Below are 18053 nucleotides of genomic sequence, written 5' to 3'. Positions count from 1 at the left end.
TCACATCATACTTTGTGCTTTATTGTTTGTCCCATCTTACTCTGTGCCTTATTGTTTGTCCCATCCTACTCTGTGCTTCATTGTTTGTCCCATCATACTCTGTGTTTTATTTGTTTGTCCCATCATACTCTGTGTGATATTTGTTTGGCCCATACTTCTCTCTGCTTTATATCTTTGGTCCTATATTTTCTCTGCTTTATTTATTAGGCCCGTCATTTTTGTTGCTTTATTTTTTTGATAAATTTTCTCTTTGCATATATAGAAAAAGATATGGTATGATTGATAATTACATATCTCTCCCCAAGATACCAAATTACACAGATATTAACAGCTATATGTCACTGTACGGCATCACAATTGAGGAAAGTCAATACCGCATAGTCAACTATAATAAAAGACCCCGAAATCACAGCAGACGAGAAAACTAACGGTCTTATTAATGTACAAACAATGAAAAAAAAACATGTAGCACAGCAACAAACGACAACCACTGAGTTATAGGATCCTGACTTGGGACAGGTCAAGTTTGTTTATTTGTTTTTCAAATAATTATATCTACTTGATTGGTTAAGCCAATTATTCTTTATGCTTTATTTGTTTGGTACATTATTATCTATGCGTCAATTCTTAAGCCTATTATTATCTCCACTTTATTCTTAATTTGCTTTCTTAAGTAAGTCCATTATTTCTTATGTTTTATTTGTTTGAACCAAGTTTATGTATATTTTAAATCCCATCCAGGCTATCCTTTAATTTAAAAATAGAATTCATAAGTATTATATATGTATATATGTACCTGCAATTCTTACCAAGGATGGCAAGCAACCAGAAATCAAGTATTTATATTAATGACTTTGGCATCCGGTATTTTATAATTTGTTTTTTTTCCAAACTCTGGATCATATATAATTAATATTCATTCGGTCAGCATCATAAAACGCCCAGCTGATGATACATAATGAAAAATTTAGCACGTTTTTGTCAACACCTGATTTTATCTTACCAATAATGGTGTATGTTCTATCGAAGGCGAAGTACTGTATACCAATGTCCGGGTACAATCTTTTTAAAGTTGTTTATTTACTTTTTTTAATCTTTTTAATTTTCTTCTTTAATTTTTTTTTCATCCTAACTTAAAATCGTGTGGTTTACTAAACAAGATCATTCATCTGAAACATGTTCAAAAATCAAATATATACTCAACATCTAAACTGCTGTACCATACAAAACATCTACACTACAGTGACAAATTTAGTTTCACTGACATAAATCATGGTCTTTCCCTTCCAAAACGTATTTGTATAAATTTGATCAATTTCATTGACGGACTTGTTATTCATTATATATTTTATATGAAAAAGAGGGAGAACCCGATGGTTTTTTTCTATCATTTCTCCTAACCTTCGTGAACTGTTGATATTAAAAAAGGAGAAGTCGTATGCTTGACAGTCAGACAAGTATCCTTCAAAGTTCAATAGAAGAGATTGTAAGCAATTATAGGCAACCTACGACATTCAACAATGCGGGGGGAGGGGGGGGGGGGGGGGGGTAGCACACCGGGTGTTAAGCACGCAGCAACCAATGAATCTAACAAAATAAATAATCACATTGTATTTTAAAGGAAATTACTTGCAAAATGTATATTAGTGAAATTGAGAAACATTTTTCTTTCATTTCAATTGATTATCACCTAACAATCGCAAGAACGTCAAACTGTGACATATCGGGAAAAGATGCATTTTCGACTGGTTTTTATCATTAAAACTGATTTAATTTGAAAACGAGTTCATGGACCCCTATTTTTCAAAACAGCAATTTGTTTCATTTTGCAGGGAGATTATGTGACCTAAATTTATAAAACTGTAAATAGAGGATTTTTTTTTTATTTTGATAAACATGCAGCAAAAAATGACGTATTTTCCTCAATTCATGAACATTTGATAAATATGAGTTATTTCTGAATTAAAAAATGCATAATTATGTAAGATATTTATAAAATATTGAAATTACCGATTATTTAACAAAAAGAAATTTGTGTTTTTCTTTTATAACAAAAAAAATATGTCTTTCTTTCGAAAAAGAGACTACGGCCACAAATCTGAATTTTGAGCTAATATACAAAATGTCGACCTCATTTTACTCAAAAAGTAGCACATGAAGGTATATTTTTTATCACATATTTGATTTAATCAGGTAAAAAATAGCCTATATGCCAATTTTCACGAACTTGTAAATACAGGATCAAAACTGTATCGTATGCCCTTTTTCATGTCAGAGCCTTTAACAAAAGACTCTTTGATGATCGAAATTCTCAGTATACGGTATGTAGCATCATTGACAGTTAAATCGACATTTATATTTACAAGGATGCTTTTTTGTTGTCGAGTATATGAACAGATATCTAACTAAATTTGAAAAAAATAAAAAATAATTAAAAGTCGTCCTATACGTACTTTGGTGCACTTTACGTGTTTATGGGTACTAAGGATACATAAAAAAAAACATGACTTCGCATTTGACTATACTAATAAATAAATAGTGATTGGTCAATTGCAAATGATGAAGTATATGATTGGTCTCTTCAAGAATGCTGTGTGTGATTTTTGGGCATATAAATAGACAAGTAACAACTAAGCCCAAATCATCTACTCTTAGACGCAACATGGGTTTATTACAAGCATTGGTCCTCACGGTTATGTTAGCTGGCAGTCAAGGTGCTCATTGTTTGTCCAATCTTACTCTGCTTTATTTGTTTGTCCCATCTTACTCTGCGTTATTTGTTTGTCCCATCTTACCCTGTGCTTTATTGTTTGTCCCATCTTACTCTGTGCTTTATTGTTTGTCCCATCTTACTCTGTGCTTTATTGTCTGTCTCATCTTACTCTGTGCTTTATTGTTTTTCCCATCATACTCTGTGCTTTATTGTTTGTCTCATCTTACTATGTGCCTTATTGTTTGTCCCATCTTACTCTGTGCTTCATTGTTTGTCCCATCAAACTTTGTGCTTTATTGTTTGTCCCATCATACTCTGTGCTTTATTGTTTGTCCCAGCATACTCAGTGCTTTATTTGTTTGACCTATCATACGTTATGCGTAATTGTTTGTCCCATCTTACTCTGTGTTTTATTGTTTGTCCCGTCATACTCTCTGCTTTATTGTTTGTCCCATCATACTCTGTGCTTTATTATTTGTCCCATCATACTCTGTGCTTTATTGTTTGTCTCATCGTACTCTGTGCTTTATTGTTTGTCGCATCTTACTCTGTGCTTCATTGTTTGTCCCATCATACTTTGTGCTTTATTGTTTGTCCCATCATACTCTGTGCTTTATTGTTTGTCCCATCATACTCTGTGCTTTATTGTTTGTCCCATCATACTCAGTGCTTTATTTGTTTGACCTATCATACGTTATGCTTTATTGTTTGTCCCATCTTACTCTGTGCTTTATTGTTTTTCCCATTATACTCTGTGCTTTTTTGTTTGTCCTATCTTACTCTGTGCTTTATTGTTTGTCTCATCGTACTCTGTGCTTTATTGTTTGTCCCATCTTACTGTGTGCTTTATTGTTTGTCCCATCTTACTCTGCTTTATTTGTTTGTCCCATCTCACTCTGCTTTATTGTTTGTCCCATCTTACTCTGTGCTTTATTAGTTGTCCCATCATACTCTGTGCTTTATTGTTTGTCCCATCTAACTCTGCTTTATTTGTTTGTCCCATCTAACTCTGCTTTATTGTCTGTCCCATCCTACTCTGCTTTATTGTTTTTCCCATCTTACTCTGTGCTTTATTATTTGTCCCATCATACTCTGTGCTTTATTGTTTGTCCCATCTTACTCTGTTTTATTTGTTTGTCCATCTAACTCTGCTTTATTGTTTGTCCCATCTTATTCTGATTTATTGTTTGTCCCATCTTACTCTGTGCTTTATTAATTGTCCCATCATACTCTGTGTTTTATTGTTTGTCCCATCTTACTCTGCTTTATTTGTTTGTCCCATCATACTCTGTGCTCTATTGTTTGTCCCATCTTACTCTGTGCTTTATTGTTTGTCCCATTTTACTCTGTGCTTTATTGTTTGTCCCATCTTACTCTGTGCTTTATTGTCTGTCTCATCTTACTCTGTGCTTTGCTTGTTTGTCAAATCATACTCTGTGCTTTATTGTTTGTCCCATCTTACTCTGTGCTTTATTGTCTGTCTCATCTTACTCTGTGCTTTATTGTTTGTCACATCATACTTTGTGCTTTATTGTTTGTCCCATCTTACTCTGTGCCTTATTGTTTGTCCCATCCTACTCTGTGCTTCATTGTTTGTCCCATCATACTCTGTGTTTTATTTGTTTGTCCCATCATACTCTGTGTGATATTTGTTTGGCCCATACTTCTCTCTGCTTTATATCTTTGGTCCTATATTTTCTCTGCTTTATTTATTAGGCCCGTCATTTTTGTTGCTTTATTTTTTTGATAAATTTTCTCTTTGCATATATAGAAAAAGATATGGTATGATTGATAATTACATATCTCTCCCCAAGATACCAAATTACACAGATATTAACAGCTATATGTCACTGTACGGCATCACAATTGAGGAAAGTCAATACCGCATAGTCAACTATAATAAAAGACCCCGAAATCACAGCAGACGAGAAAACTAACGGTCTTATTAATGTACAAACAATGAAAAAAAAACATGTAGCACAGCAACAAACGACAACCACTGAGTTATAGGATCCTGACTTGGGACAGGTCAAGTTTGTTTATTTGTTTTTCAAATAATTATATCTACTTGATTGGTTAAGCCAATTATTCTTTATGCTTTATTTGTTTGGTACATTATTATCTATGCGTCAATTCTTAAGCCTATTATTATCTCCACTTTATTCTTAATTTGCTTTCTTAAGTAAGTCCATTATTTCTTATGTTTTATTTGTTTGAACCAAGTTTCTGTATATTTTAAATCCCATCCAGGCTATCCTTTAATTTAAAAATAGAATTCATAAGTATTATATATGTATATATGTACCTGCAATTCTTACCAAGGATGGCAAGCAACCAGAAATCAAGTATTTATATTAATGACTTTGGCATCCGGTATTTTATAATTTGTTTTTTTTCCAAACTCTGGATCATATATAATTAATATTCATTCGGTCAGCATCATAAAACGCCCAGCTGATGATACATAATGAAAAATTTAGCACGTTTTTGTCAACACCTGATTTTATCTTACCAATAATGGTGTATGTTCTATCGAAGGCGAAGTACTGTATACCAATGTCCGGGTACAATCTTTTTAAAGTTGTTTATTTACTTTTTTTAATCTTTTTAATTTTCTTCTTTAATTTTTTTTTCATCCTAACTTAAAATCGTGTGGTTTACTAAACAAGATCATTCATCTGAAACATGTTCAAAAATCAAATATATACTCAACATCTAAACTGCTGTACCATACAAAACATCTACACTACAGTGACAAATTTAGTTTCACTGACATAAATCATGGTCTTTCCCTTCCAAAACGTATTTGTATAAATTTGATCAATTTCATTGACGGACTTGTTATTCATTATATATTTTATATGAAAAAGAGGGAGAACCCGATGGTTTTTTTCTATCATTTCTCCTAACCTTCGTGAACTGTTGATATTAAAAAAGGAGAAGTCGTATGCTTGACAGTCAGACAAGTATCCTTCAAAGTTCAATAGAAGAGATTGTAAGCAATTATAGGCAACCTACGACATTCAACAATGCGGGGGGAGGGGGGGGGGGGGGTAGCACACCGGGTGTTAAGCACGCAGCAACCAATGAATCTAACAAAATAAATAATCACATTGTATTTTAAAGGAAATTACTTGCAAAATGTATATTAGTGAAATTGAGAAACATTTTTCTTTCATTTCAATTGATTATCACCTAACAATCGCAAGAACGTCAAACTGTGACATATCGGGAAAAGATGCATTTTCGACTGGTTTTTATCATTAAAACTGATTTAATTTGAAAACGAGTTCATGGACCCCTATTTTTCAAAACAGCAATTTGTTTCATTTTGCAGGGAGATTATGTGACCTAAATTTATAAAACTGTAAATAGAGGATTTTTTTTTTATTTTGATAAACATGCAGCAAAAAATGACGTATTTTCCTCAATTCATGAACATTTGATAAATATGAGTTATTTCTGAATTAAAAAATGCATAATTATGTAAGATATTTATAAAATATTGAAATTACCGATTATTTAACAAAAAGAAATTTGTGTTTTTCTTTTATAACAAAAAAAATATGTCTTTCTTTCGAAAAAGAGACTACGGCCACAAATCTGAATTTTGAGCTAATATACAAAATGTCGACCTCATTTTACTCAAAAAGTAGCACATGAAGGTATATTTTTTATCACATATTTGATTTAATCAGGTAAAAAATAGCCTATATGCCAATTTTCACGAACTTGTAAATACAGGATCAAAACTGTATCGTATGCCCTTTTTCATGTCAGAGCCTTTAACAAAAGACTCTTTGATGATCGAAATTCTCAGTATACGGTATGTAGCATCATTGACAGTTAAATCGACATTTATATTTACAAGGATGCTTTTTTGTTGTCGAGTATATGAACAGATATCTAACTAAATTTGAAAAAAATAAAAAATAATTAAAAGTCGTCCTATACGTACTTTGGTGCACTTTACGTGTTTATGGGTACTAAGGATACATAAAAAAAAACATGACTTCGCATTTGACTATACTAATAAATAAATAGTGATTGGTCAATTGCAAATGATGAAGTATATGATTGGTCTCTTCAAGAATGCTGTGTGTGATTTTTGGGCATATAAATAGACAAGTAACAACTAAGCCCAAATCATCTACTCTTAGACGCAACATGGGTTTATTACAAGCATTGGTCCTCACGGTTATGTTAGCTGGCAGTCAAGGTATGATTTGTTACAAACGCTTTTTTTGTGTGTTTTAAACAGTTTTCTAACATATGCTAAAATCGTTTTGCCTAAAGTTCTTTATATACCATAGCATTTACTCCTTATTTTTCTATTGTAAGTTTTAATGTTTACAATGACATCGATGATAAATAAAAAACGGATAAACAATATGCCTACATTCTTTTTGGTTTACTAGCAGCTTTGCTTAAATATATAACATCTAATCAATAGTTTTCAAAAGTATTACTAGGTGTATATATATGCGTTACTGTCGCTTATGAGGAGTTACTATACGATGATGAATCCATATCAGAACAATTATTATAATTGTATTAATGTAAAGTGATGTATAGCATTTAACTTGAGTTCAATTACAAGAATATAAGTTAACCAAAAATTAATAGGTTCCCCTAAAAAACCGGGACAGTAATTACATGTTCCTCTAAGAACTCAGCATTGTTGTGATCCGTTTCACAATGACAACGTAACACTCCTCTCCGCTGAAGGCATATATATATAATTAAAGTTTAAGCTATAATGCTGGCTTTGGGAACTGACAAGAACGAGCTTTAGTCAACGCTTATAGTTCAATCAAAGTACTGAAACAAATGATACTTGATATTGTTTTTCCTTTTTTGAATAAACAGATTTAAAATCAGGTGCAATCAGAAAAGAAACTTCGACAATGATTGACTCAAGACTATCCGTTTATTATTTTAATATTCATAAACAGAATGAGCAACGATACATTGATACATTTTCCACTTGATAATATCTTCAAATCAAGATACTATTTAAGTCAATCATGGAAGTAATATTCAATATTTCTTCCATGAGTCAATAAACAAGCTAGTTGTGGCTTTGTAAACTACTGGTATATATATATTTATTCATCTATTCAAGGCCACAGAAATAAATGGTGGAGTGGTTGGGACAACGACAATACCTTTAAATACCGTAAGTTTTGTTATAATAAATTAAAATAATTCAAGAAACAAAATGTTTATTCGAGATTTTAGAGTCCGATTTAAAAAAATATTCCAAACTTTATATGTTCTATATTCGAATTAAAGCTTATAACATTTGAAGTTCCAGATTACAGATTCAAATTATATATGTATTTCATTATCCGCTTATTTTGTATTTCATTATTATATTATATACATTCAAAATTAAAAATAAAAATCTAATAAAAACTAATTATTTTTGTTTCGAGAAATTGCAATTTTAAGTGACACATTTATTATAGTTTATATTTTTTTTTATATAGATCCGTTTTTTTGTTAGTGACAAAACAATTAAATTTCATTATAGTCATTAACTCGCTCTGTTCAGCCATTAAAACGTAACCTTTATTTACAGAATACTGCTTTGATGGCGGAGAAACAGATCTTGAATGCCCGGATGGCTATTTGATCGATATCAATAATGCAGTCTACAAATACAGTTATTATCGATATTATCGTTGCAGCGACCCCAATGCATCACAAAAGGTCAAAGACCTTTGTGACGGATTGAATAGTTGTACTTTCACGTGCGACGATCAGTTATTCAATGACACCACGTGTACCAACAGAAACGAAAGATTAAATGTTTGTTATAAATGTGTCCCTGGTATGTATAAAAAAGTTTAACATATATAATATAATATTACTTCAAAATGCTAATGGATTTTTGTTGTTGTCTTCTGTTTATTGTGTCCAACATTTCTTTTAGGAGTCTTTTTTGTGTAACTTAAATTGAAATTGGCTCTGTAAATTCAGATTTCCTTTCAGTTCGGTAACATATTGTTGTTAAATGCTTTTGTCTAGTTTGATTTATTTCGGTTGGAAGGGGGGGACCTGATACAACAAACAGTAAACAAGATAGAAATACAGATTACATTGACATATGTTTATATTGAGTTCAATGTTTAACAATTTTTAAAATAATTTTAATATTTTTTCCTTTCATAACTTTCTTTCACAATTTTTACAGTTAAATGTCTTTTAATAGTTATCAAATGTACCAGGATTATAATTTAGTACGCCAGACGCGCGTTTCGTCTACTTTAAAAGACTCATCAGTGACGCTCATATCAAAATATTCATAAAGCCAAACAAGTACAAAGTTTTAAATGTTCTTAATATATATATTTTTACAACGTTACTTTATTTGTATTATTTTAGATCCCTGTGACTCGTTTTACTGTGCTAATGGAGGAATGTGTAAGCTGGGAGCAGATCTAGAGCCTATGTGTCAATGTCTCGGAGACTGGAATGGCACTCGCTGTGATGGTACGTATTTTGACTAATGTATGATATGATTTTATGTGTCAATATTGCGGGGACCGGAATGTATTTCACAGCGACGGTATATATTTAGACTAAGGTATCGCATACCTTATGTGCCAATTTTGAAGGAGACTGGAATTGATATCACTGCGACTGTTAAGTATTTAAAATTGAGGTCTGATATGGATATGATAGGGTCAATTATGAAGTATCATAGTGTGGTACGATTTCCAAAAATGAACTACAAATGCCACAGAAATATGTTGGAAAATTATATATTATTGAGGCATTATTGCTTTAATGATATGAAAATATTATGGGGTTACCAGATTTCTTTTGTTGTATTCATTGTGGTACATTGTTATTAGTAATTCATTGTAGCACATTGGGCACTGACTGACATAAAGGGAGGGAGGGCCGCTCTAGTCATGATTCAGTGATTACCTATATAAGAAACCATTTTTTCCAACGAAAATGGGTGAGGGGTTGGATCTGCCTATGAACGAAACGGAAAGGCACACAATAGTCAGAGCTGTCCTTCATTTAATTTGTGTTGGTAAACAGAGGTCATAACCAAAATACAAATACACTGAAGTCACTCCGTCTTGTTATGTTGAGGTTTATATCGATTCGCATTTTCAGTCGACTATTGAAAAAAAAGTAAATTAACAAAAATACCGAACTACGAGGAAGATTCTAAACGGATAATCCCAAATATAATGTCAAAACCGAAAGCTCAAACACATCAAACGAATTAATAACAACAGTCCCATTCCTGACTTGGTACAGACATTCTCTTATGTAGAATATGGTGGATTAAACCTGGTTTTAAAGCTAGATCAATCTCTCACTTGTATGACAGATTGACAGTCGCATAAAATTCTATTAAATTGACAACGATGTCACTGTGAACAAAACAAACAGACATTGGCACTCACACCACATCTTCCTATATCTATATAATAGGTAATGATTGAAAGAAACTCTCTACGAAGACTTTTTTTAACTGTGTTTGCTTATTCATTTAAAAACTTACATGAAACATCAATATGTCATTTATGTCCACGATTTTCATTATAGAAAATCCATGCAATGACGTCATGTGTACAAATGGTTCTTGTTTGGTGAACGCTACAACTGGTACAGCAGAGTGTTGTTCTACAGAAATGACAGCGGGTAACAATTGTAAACATATTCAAATAATTTAATTTACGATGTAACACATCTTCTGATTGGTTGACGTTGTTTTGTTTATCAGCTCATAGACATAATGTAACAGTCATTCCCTGAATGTTTTCAACTCAGCCCAAGTTATATATTCTTAATATTTTAAAAGAACTAAAAGAGTTTGATATTCCTTTAAAAATCTGCAGGATTAAAGAAACAGTCATATATTTGCATTGGATTGTTTGTACAAACTGAATAAGAATTAAAAAAAATGTTGCTTGATTAACAAAATGAGACATCTCGCCACCAGACACAATGACAAAGAAGTTCACAGCTATAGGTCACATTACAACCTTCAATGATGAGCAAAGGTATAAACGCCTGACAGGGTTAAAGTTCAACTAACATCGACCTCCATTTTATGGATTATTGTTTATTCTGTCAGATAATGGCCACAATTAACGAAATATGAATATAGCAATAGGCAAAAGACTCAAACCGCAGATTACATTATTACAAAAACGAGTCAAATCTTGTATGCATTATATTCTTATTATATTTTTTTCTATATGGATTGCATAAATTCATCGGGCATGATATTCCAAACTAAATTATCTTTTTATTTGAATTGACTATATTCAGCGCTTATCATCATGATTACTTGTGTCACTTTAGGTTCAGATCCATGCGAAGAAATTATGTGTCAAAACAACGGGACGTGTCTTATCAACCCGACAGATGAGACTGCTCAGTGTTGCTGTCCTGAGGGTTTTATGGGATCAATGTGTGAAACTCAAGGTAAGGCACGCTACTACTTAAAAATTAGACAAATGGGGTTGCTGAGTGATGCTAACATGGGAAATTCTCTAAATGTGTAAAATTCAATTACAAAAACAACTCAATCGCAAAATCAATAACACATTTGACTCGATGACTCGTTAGGTGTGATGGACATAGTAAGGACATACATATACAAGACTCTGAATTAGGAGTCCCTTAGTTGTGTATTTTATTCTTTTTGAAGCCAATTATTCTAGTCTATTTTGATAATGCATTAGTCTGTATCTTTTTGCATATTTGTATTTTTGACACATTAATCCGTAGCATTGGTACATTATGCCCTATTCTGCAAACCCCACCAAAACTCTCATAATCATGTAGACATATTCAATGATTCTGATGACGTAAGATGTAAAGAAGAAAATGTATTAAAATCTTTAAAATATATACCTTTACGTATAATTATCTTGATTTTTTATATTTATTCTGATTACCTTTATAATTATATAACATGTTAAATCAACTCAATCGTTGTTTATCTGTATCTTTAAAAAACAGTTGACGCCTGTACAAACAACCCTTGTGGTAACGATGGCAACTGCAGCGTCAACGCCTTAGGATTAGCACAATGCACGTGCGCAGAGGGATTCAGTGGACCTCGATGCAATGGTATGTGTTTCTCATCTTATCATGCATAGTCTATATATGTATTATGATTTATTTGTACATGGGATGACATATATTTGTCCTCAAAGGTCTGTATGATGGATTTCGGACTGTTTAGATCTTGGTGTAGAAACTTGGCTGTAAATGACATTTAGATATGCATGAAGGGAGATGTTCTGTGCACATCATTGAGCAAGCAAACCATCATCACGAAAATCAGTATGTTTAATTATTGTAACCTCTCTGATTGTCATATACGTACTTACTAAAATTTTTAATTTCTTTATTCAAAAAGTCCACAGGGTTCTTTGGATAAACTCTAAAATAGTACGCTCATCGTGGCATGGTCGAACTATTATCATTGATAAAGAAAATGTAGCTTTAATTTTATAGATGTAATTTATAAATATACTATTTTATTCAACCTGTATCTTATAAATGATATATGAATCATCAACAAATGCTTACTGTCGAGATTATAGTTATTCTAAGAAATACATGTAGCTGATAAAGGTGCTTGTAACTAGACACTATATTCGCTGCTCATGAACATGACTGTGTATGATAAAAAAAAGTAATATTTTTTTCAATTTATACGTACTTTTAAAGGTTTTTTTAAAATATAATTTATAAACAGTTGGATTTTCCGTTTGAATGGTTTTACACTAGTAATTTTTAAGGGCCCTTTATATAAATAGCTTACTATTCGTTGTGAGCCAAGGCTCTGTGTTGAAGACTGTACTTGGATCTACAATGTATGATGGTTTACCTTTATAAATTGTGACTTGGGTGAAATGTTGTCACATTGATACTCATACCACATCTTCTTATTTCTATATCTATGTATTTGTTGCCTTTAGTTGATTGTAATCAGCAGTTACCATGTGCGACCGGTTTTGAGGAGATACCAGCTAACTCTGGGAACTGTTACTCTATCTGTACTGTAGATTCGCAGTCATGGCTTGCGGCTGAGGTACGTTACATTTACCATTTTACTATTTGATTGGTGACCTCTCGTTTGAATTATTTTGGGACTTCAGTATTTTTGTGGTTGTATTTTTCACCTTTTTCTTAGTCATCAACATTATTAAAATTATTAAAATGTTTTTTAGATATGTACAATCTAACATAATGTAATATAGGCTACAGGGAGAGGGTTGAGATCGTTTAAAACAGGCTTAACTCCGCAGCATTTTTTCGCCTGGTTTAAGTCAGGAGTGTCTGGCCTTTTCATTTATATGTTTTGGAGTTTAGCATGACGTCCGTTTTCATTGAACTAGTACAGATTTATATTAGACCCGCCACCGGATATAAAATTGCTCGTTGATTTGAAGACATATTTGGGGCTTCAGCTGTTCTTTGCTCTAACGTCGAGTTGTTGTCTCTTTGACAAATTCCCTATTTCAATTCTCAATTTTACATGTTGTATATGTAATTATGAGCACCATCTTTTTTTGTACGTAACATCTTACACAAGCAGTCCGTAAACTTGCCATACATAGGTTCTGACGAAAAGATGCTTACAGGTTTATTGTAAAATATTTTCCTTTTTGTTAGTAGTTTTTAATTGTATAAAACAGCATTGGTGCTCGTGTGGTTCCATTGTGTACGCGAAGCTGTCGGTTCATTTTCCATGGTCTGTTTACATCTTAAATATTTTAGATGAATGAGAATTTTACGATATGTTCAGGCAAAACAAAATGTACCGATATGTACCAGATAAAAAATGCAACCTAAGCTGTCATTTGAAATTGTAGTAATTATATAAAAAAATGTTGTATTTAAAAAATCCTTGCTCAAAATACATGTGTTTTACAGGTGTTTTGTCTGTCAATCAATGCAACGCTATGGGAGCCTAATGATGCTGCAGAAGTAAATAGCATGGTAGCTGTATTACAAAATCGCGGAGGTTAGAATATAATCAGATTCAAAATTAGTGTGAGAATGTTAAATATTATACGATTAAAATTTTTGTAACCCATAACCTATTTGTCTGAAGTTTCGGCTCGTCCTAGTTTGATTTACCCTAAACTGGAAAACCCACAGTGAGAGCTTCTAAAGCTAAAGACAAAGAGTTTATGTGAGATTTTTTTTTTATAAAACTGAAAAATATCTATTTTGATAAATAAAATAGTTGCTGGTAGTTGAATTAAAATATTTTTTTTTCACTTGTTGTGCACGTTGTTGTGGGTTCCATTCTATTATGAGTCAAACAAAAAGTAACATGAAAACAAGTATTTGGTTCATCGTTTTAAGAAACACAGTATTTGGAAAAAGATTGGTTATTATAATGTGTATTTGTTAGATAGTCTGCAGGATCGTGGTGGCCTAAATCAAGCACGTATCAAACTCTAAGACCATTCATTATTTTATTCATCAGGAAGTAACTTTTTAATGGTAATTTAAAAGATCTCATGATCCAGAGGGATTCAGAAATTTTGAAAAAAGAGGAGAGGGGTTAATTCTAGAATAAGCGATGATAATATTTTTGAACAATTTTATGATGATGGTGAAGAAATTAGATTTTTAACGTTCAAAGAGGCTTTTTTTGCCCTAACCTGGATCGGCCACTGCTTATGAAAGCCTTATAATTTATTCATGATTGAATTTCTGTCTCAGGTTGTTTAAATCAGAGTTTATAAAACATTACAGTGCTTTATTTGTCAAATTTACTAGGATATTATGAAGAGCGTTTAATTTCACGTCCGAATTAACATTTTACTTTAGTTTACACATATTTATTTATAGCGGATTGGGAAACAAGTTTCGCAACTTATACTAATCCCTTTCCACTTTGCGGGTGCGAGTGCTGCCTTGTAGCGGCATTAGCTTGCTCTTTTTCGAAATCTACAAGGGTGTCTTTAACGTGCAAGAGATATGGCTCTCTCTTAACACGGGTCAGCCATTTATCGTCCCCTTCCGACGGACTATCATCGTTTACTCGATACCATACTCGCAAATGGTGTCAAGGGAGAGCCGAAAAACATTTTACTACTGTGTAACAATGAAACACTCTGCTAAATTGAATATATTTGACTACGAAAACTATTGTAAGATGGGACAAAATTGACAATTAAAACAGGGTATGTGTCATAAAAGACAACAGCAAGATCAAAAACAGCCCAAGGCCATCATTTGAGCTGTATCACATGGTTTCTTGTATGCTTGTTTGTTCGTATAGTGTCTCAATAATTGATTTGAAACCCAAATCAAATGCAATTTTTCTAGAAATACTTGTGTTGAATTAGAGACATGCATATATATTTATAAATATTATAATCCTAGTACCTTTGATAACTACTTCATGTTGAATTATATTATCATTTGCGAGGTGAAGCATTTATCGTGTCAGTATTACAAGGTATTGGTGTATTTAGATTAGACATTTGTTTCATCTCTTTGACCATTTAAACCCTGCTAATTATTTTGACCAAGTGATACATTCATTTTTTCAGTTACTGAAGAATACTGGACAGGAGGATTTGATGGAATAAATGAAGGTGTCACTGTAATGGTTGGTTCAGGTTTACCTTTCACTCAACCAATTGATGGTATGTATATATATATATATAGAAATATAAGAAATTCAGCAATACTTTAATATACAATCATCATTAAAAATGTGTAAAATATATATATCACATTTTTAAAGAAACTTATAGGGCAGAAGCAATTTAAGGGTGAAGTGAATAACATCAAGACAATATATAAAAAAGAAATCACGAAGTCAATCTATAACAAAAATAGTTATATATGTTTAACTTGACATTTAAGACAATTCAAGTATAACATAATGAATTTGATATTGACTTTTAAAATGTAATTTTCAATATTAGAAACTGAAAGTTATAATAACAAAATTGTGATATTCTTGCAACCAGGTACCAATACTGTTGATAAAGACTGTGTTGAAATTGAGAGAGAAAGTGCTCTGACGGGCTGGCAATTTAAATACAGAACATGCACTGCAACCACAAGGAGGTGTATTTGTGAAGCACTGGTAAGTAGAACAATGTACATTAACTTAATAAAATAGGGGAATACAATGCAAAGGGAAATTGATATGACACATCAAAGATACTGCAATCTTGAGTGATTTTGATTTAAAACATGTGAAAATAAACAGATATAATATGATTGCTGATGAGGCAGATATCAAACAAAAATCTAAGGACGAGGATGTTAACAAATACAGGTGAACAACAGCAGTCAACAAAGAGAACAACTATTGTCGAGTTAGCCATAAAGGGTCATGGTATGACACAAATGAGAAAAATAAAAAAAAATCTTTTTAAAATAAGATAGCAATTAATATGTCTATAATTATCTAAACAATATATATGATCATAGAAGACTAAAACTGGGAAGCTTTAAAACCCAAGCAACCAGATAAGACCGTGAAAAACATCTAACGATCACCGCAAAGTCCGTACTTATAGACATATGGACATATGCTTATACTATCCAGCTAACTACATAACCCTGGGTCCCAACAACTTGTGAACTCAACAAAGAGTAGCGAAAATATACCATCTTCTCCTATTTTATCAATTAATTGAAAAAAAAATACTATAACGAAAAGCTTTGGTTAGATCTTAACAATGGCTAGGCACCACCTGTCTCTGATTAAACTCCATCACACAAAACAAAATAATACTTTAGGACAATACTTTATAGTAACAACGAATCTCTTGGTATAACGTTGTGTGATATTTCGGAAGTACAAATATAAGGGCTGAAATACTGGAACTGCTTCGAATATTAACATCCTGACAGATATTGTCAGCATTACTTTTGAAACTTGCTATGAAACACATTAACATTTTCATAGCAATCAGTTTGAAAAACGGATGTCATTGTGAAACATCTGCAAAAAATGAAATAGAGAGACATAAATGCACCCTTCTGAAGAAAATTGCTCTATTGTTATAGCCCCGGGTGAAAGAAGTCAAAGAATAAGTTTGAAATGTTTTTTTTTCAGAAACCTTGCCAGCTTCCACCAACACCAATCATTCCAGTTCCTGGTACGGCCCCATAAGCGGTTGACAGAGTTATAATAGTTGTGATAATTGTCATTCATAAAAAGTAGTACATTTTGTTCATTTTAAACTTGAAGAACTTTTCACATTAAAGTTATTTTGTTTAGTTCTGACCTATAGGGACAAGTGCATTTAATTACAAGGAATAATATGTTAATTTATTGACTAAAAAAGTATTCATTTATAACTGTCCTCAAGTATCATTTGTTTGATTTGTTTCTTATATCGTTTTACTTACAATGTGACTATCATCTCTGCATTGAGTTTTCAATAAATAAAGATGTTTTATTTGTGTTGTTGTTTAAATCGTTGTGCATGATTTATTCTCTTTTTGCAACAAATATGTTGTTGGTCCAGCTGACAACTCACACATATTTTTTTTATATGACGCAAATCCATCCCTATTTGCAATATTTCCACAAATAATCCTACATCATTCACGAAAAGACGAAGTTCAAGACATCACTGTTCTGTTCCTCTCAAATTGGTATAGATTTAAAAATGAACGATGAAAATATTTTTTCGGTGATTCCAATTCATCGGTAAAGTCTACATAAAAATTAATATGAATAGACGAATGTCAAGATGTTCGATTAAACATCTTTCTTAAGTTCTTATTACCAATTAAAGTTGGACGTCAGAAATATGTTAAACTAGTCAATCAAATGTAGGTTCTAAGCATACATAAAGATCTGCTCCATTAATCTTAATAATTTTGCACTAAAATAAAATAATTTGATTTACCTAGACTGTACAAAAAAGATGTGGTATGATTGTCAAAGAGACCAAAATGACACAGACATTAACAAAATAGGTCATCGTACGGCCTTCAACAATGAGCAAAGCACATACCGCAAAGTCAGTTATAAAAGGACTCCGAGATGAAAATGTAAAACAATTCAAACGTGAAAACTGCTGCCTATTATGTCTATATAGAATGAAGATGTGGCATGATTGCAAATGAGACTAATCTCCACACGAGACCAAATAACACAGAAATTTTAAATGGTTATAGGTCACCGTACGGCTTTCAATAATGAACAAAGCCAATACTGCATAGTCATGCATGAAGACCCCGAAATGACAAATATTAAACAATTCAAACAAGAAAACTAACGGCCTAATTTATGTACAAAAAAGTATGTTTGATTTGTTCAAACATTTTTATCAATATTGTGACGGGTACCATTTAT

At 32.1% G+C, this 18053-nt stretch overlaps 1 protein-coding gene across 2 annotated transcripts; it reads left to right on the top strand.

Annotated features, from left to right (window-relative positions):
- Positions 1-6813: 6813 nt before the first annotated feature.
- LOC134721691 (adhesive plaque matrix protein 2-like) lies at positions 6814-17152 on the top strand. Of its 2 annotated transcripts, none has more exons than XM_063584854.1 (12): positions 6814-6932; positions 7839-7892; positions 8298-8549; positions 9104-9211; positions 10289-10384; positions 11051-11173; positions 11714-11824; positions 12682-12794; positions 13640-13730; positions 15277-15372; positions 15703-15821; positions 16803-17152. In XM_063584854.1, the coding sequence occupies exons 1-12, from the start codon at positions 6881-6883 to the stop codon at positions 16857-16859; spliced, it is 1272 nt and encodes a 423-aa protein (XP_063440924.1). In that variant the 5' UTR covers positions 6814-6880; the 3' UTR covers positions 16860-17152. The 2 variants fall into 2 exon arrangements, with proteins under 2 accessions (XP_063440924.1, XP_063440923.1); XM_063584853.1 differs by having other exon boundaries at positions 10289-10393.
- The last annotated feature ends 901 nt before the right edge of the window (positions 17153-18053 follow it).

Source organism: Mytilus trossulus, chromosome 6, assembly GCF_036588685.1.
Source record: "Mytilus trossulus isolate FHL-02 chromosome 6, PNRI_Mtr1.1.1.hap1, whole genome shotgun sequence".
NCBI lineage: Eukaryota > Metazoa > Mollusca > Bivalvia > Mytilida > Mytilidae > Mytilus > Mytilus trossulus.
This window is presented reverse-complemented; position numbering and strand designations above follow the sequence as displayed.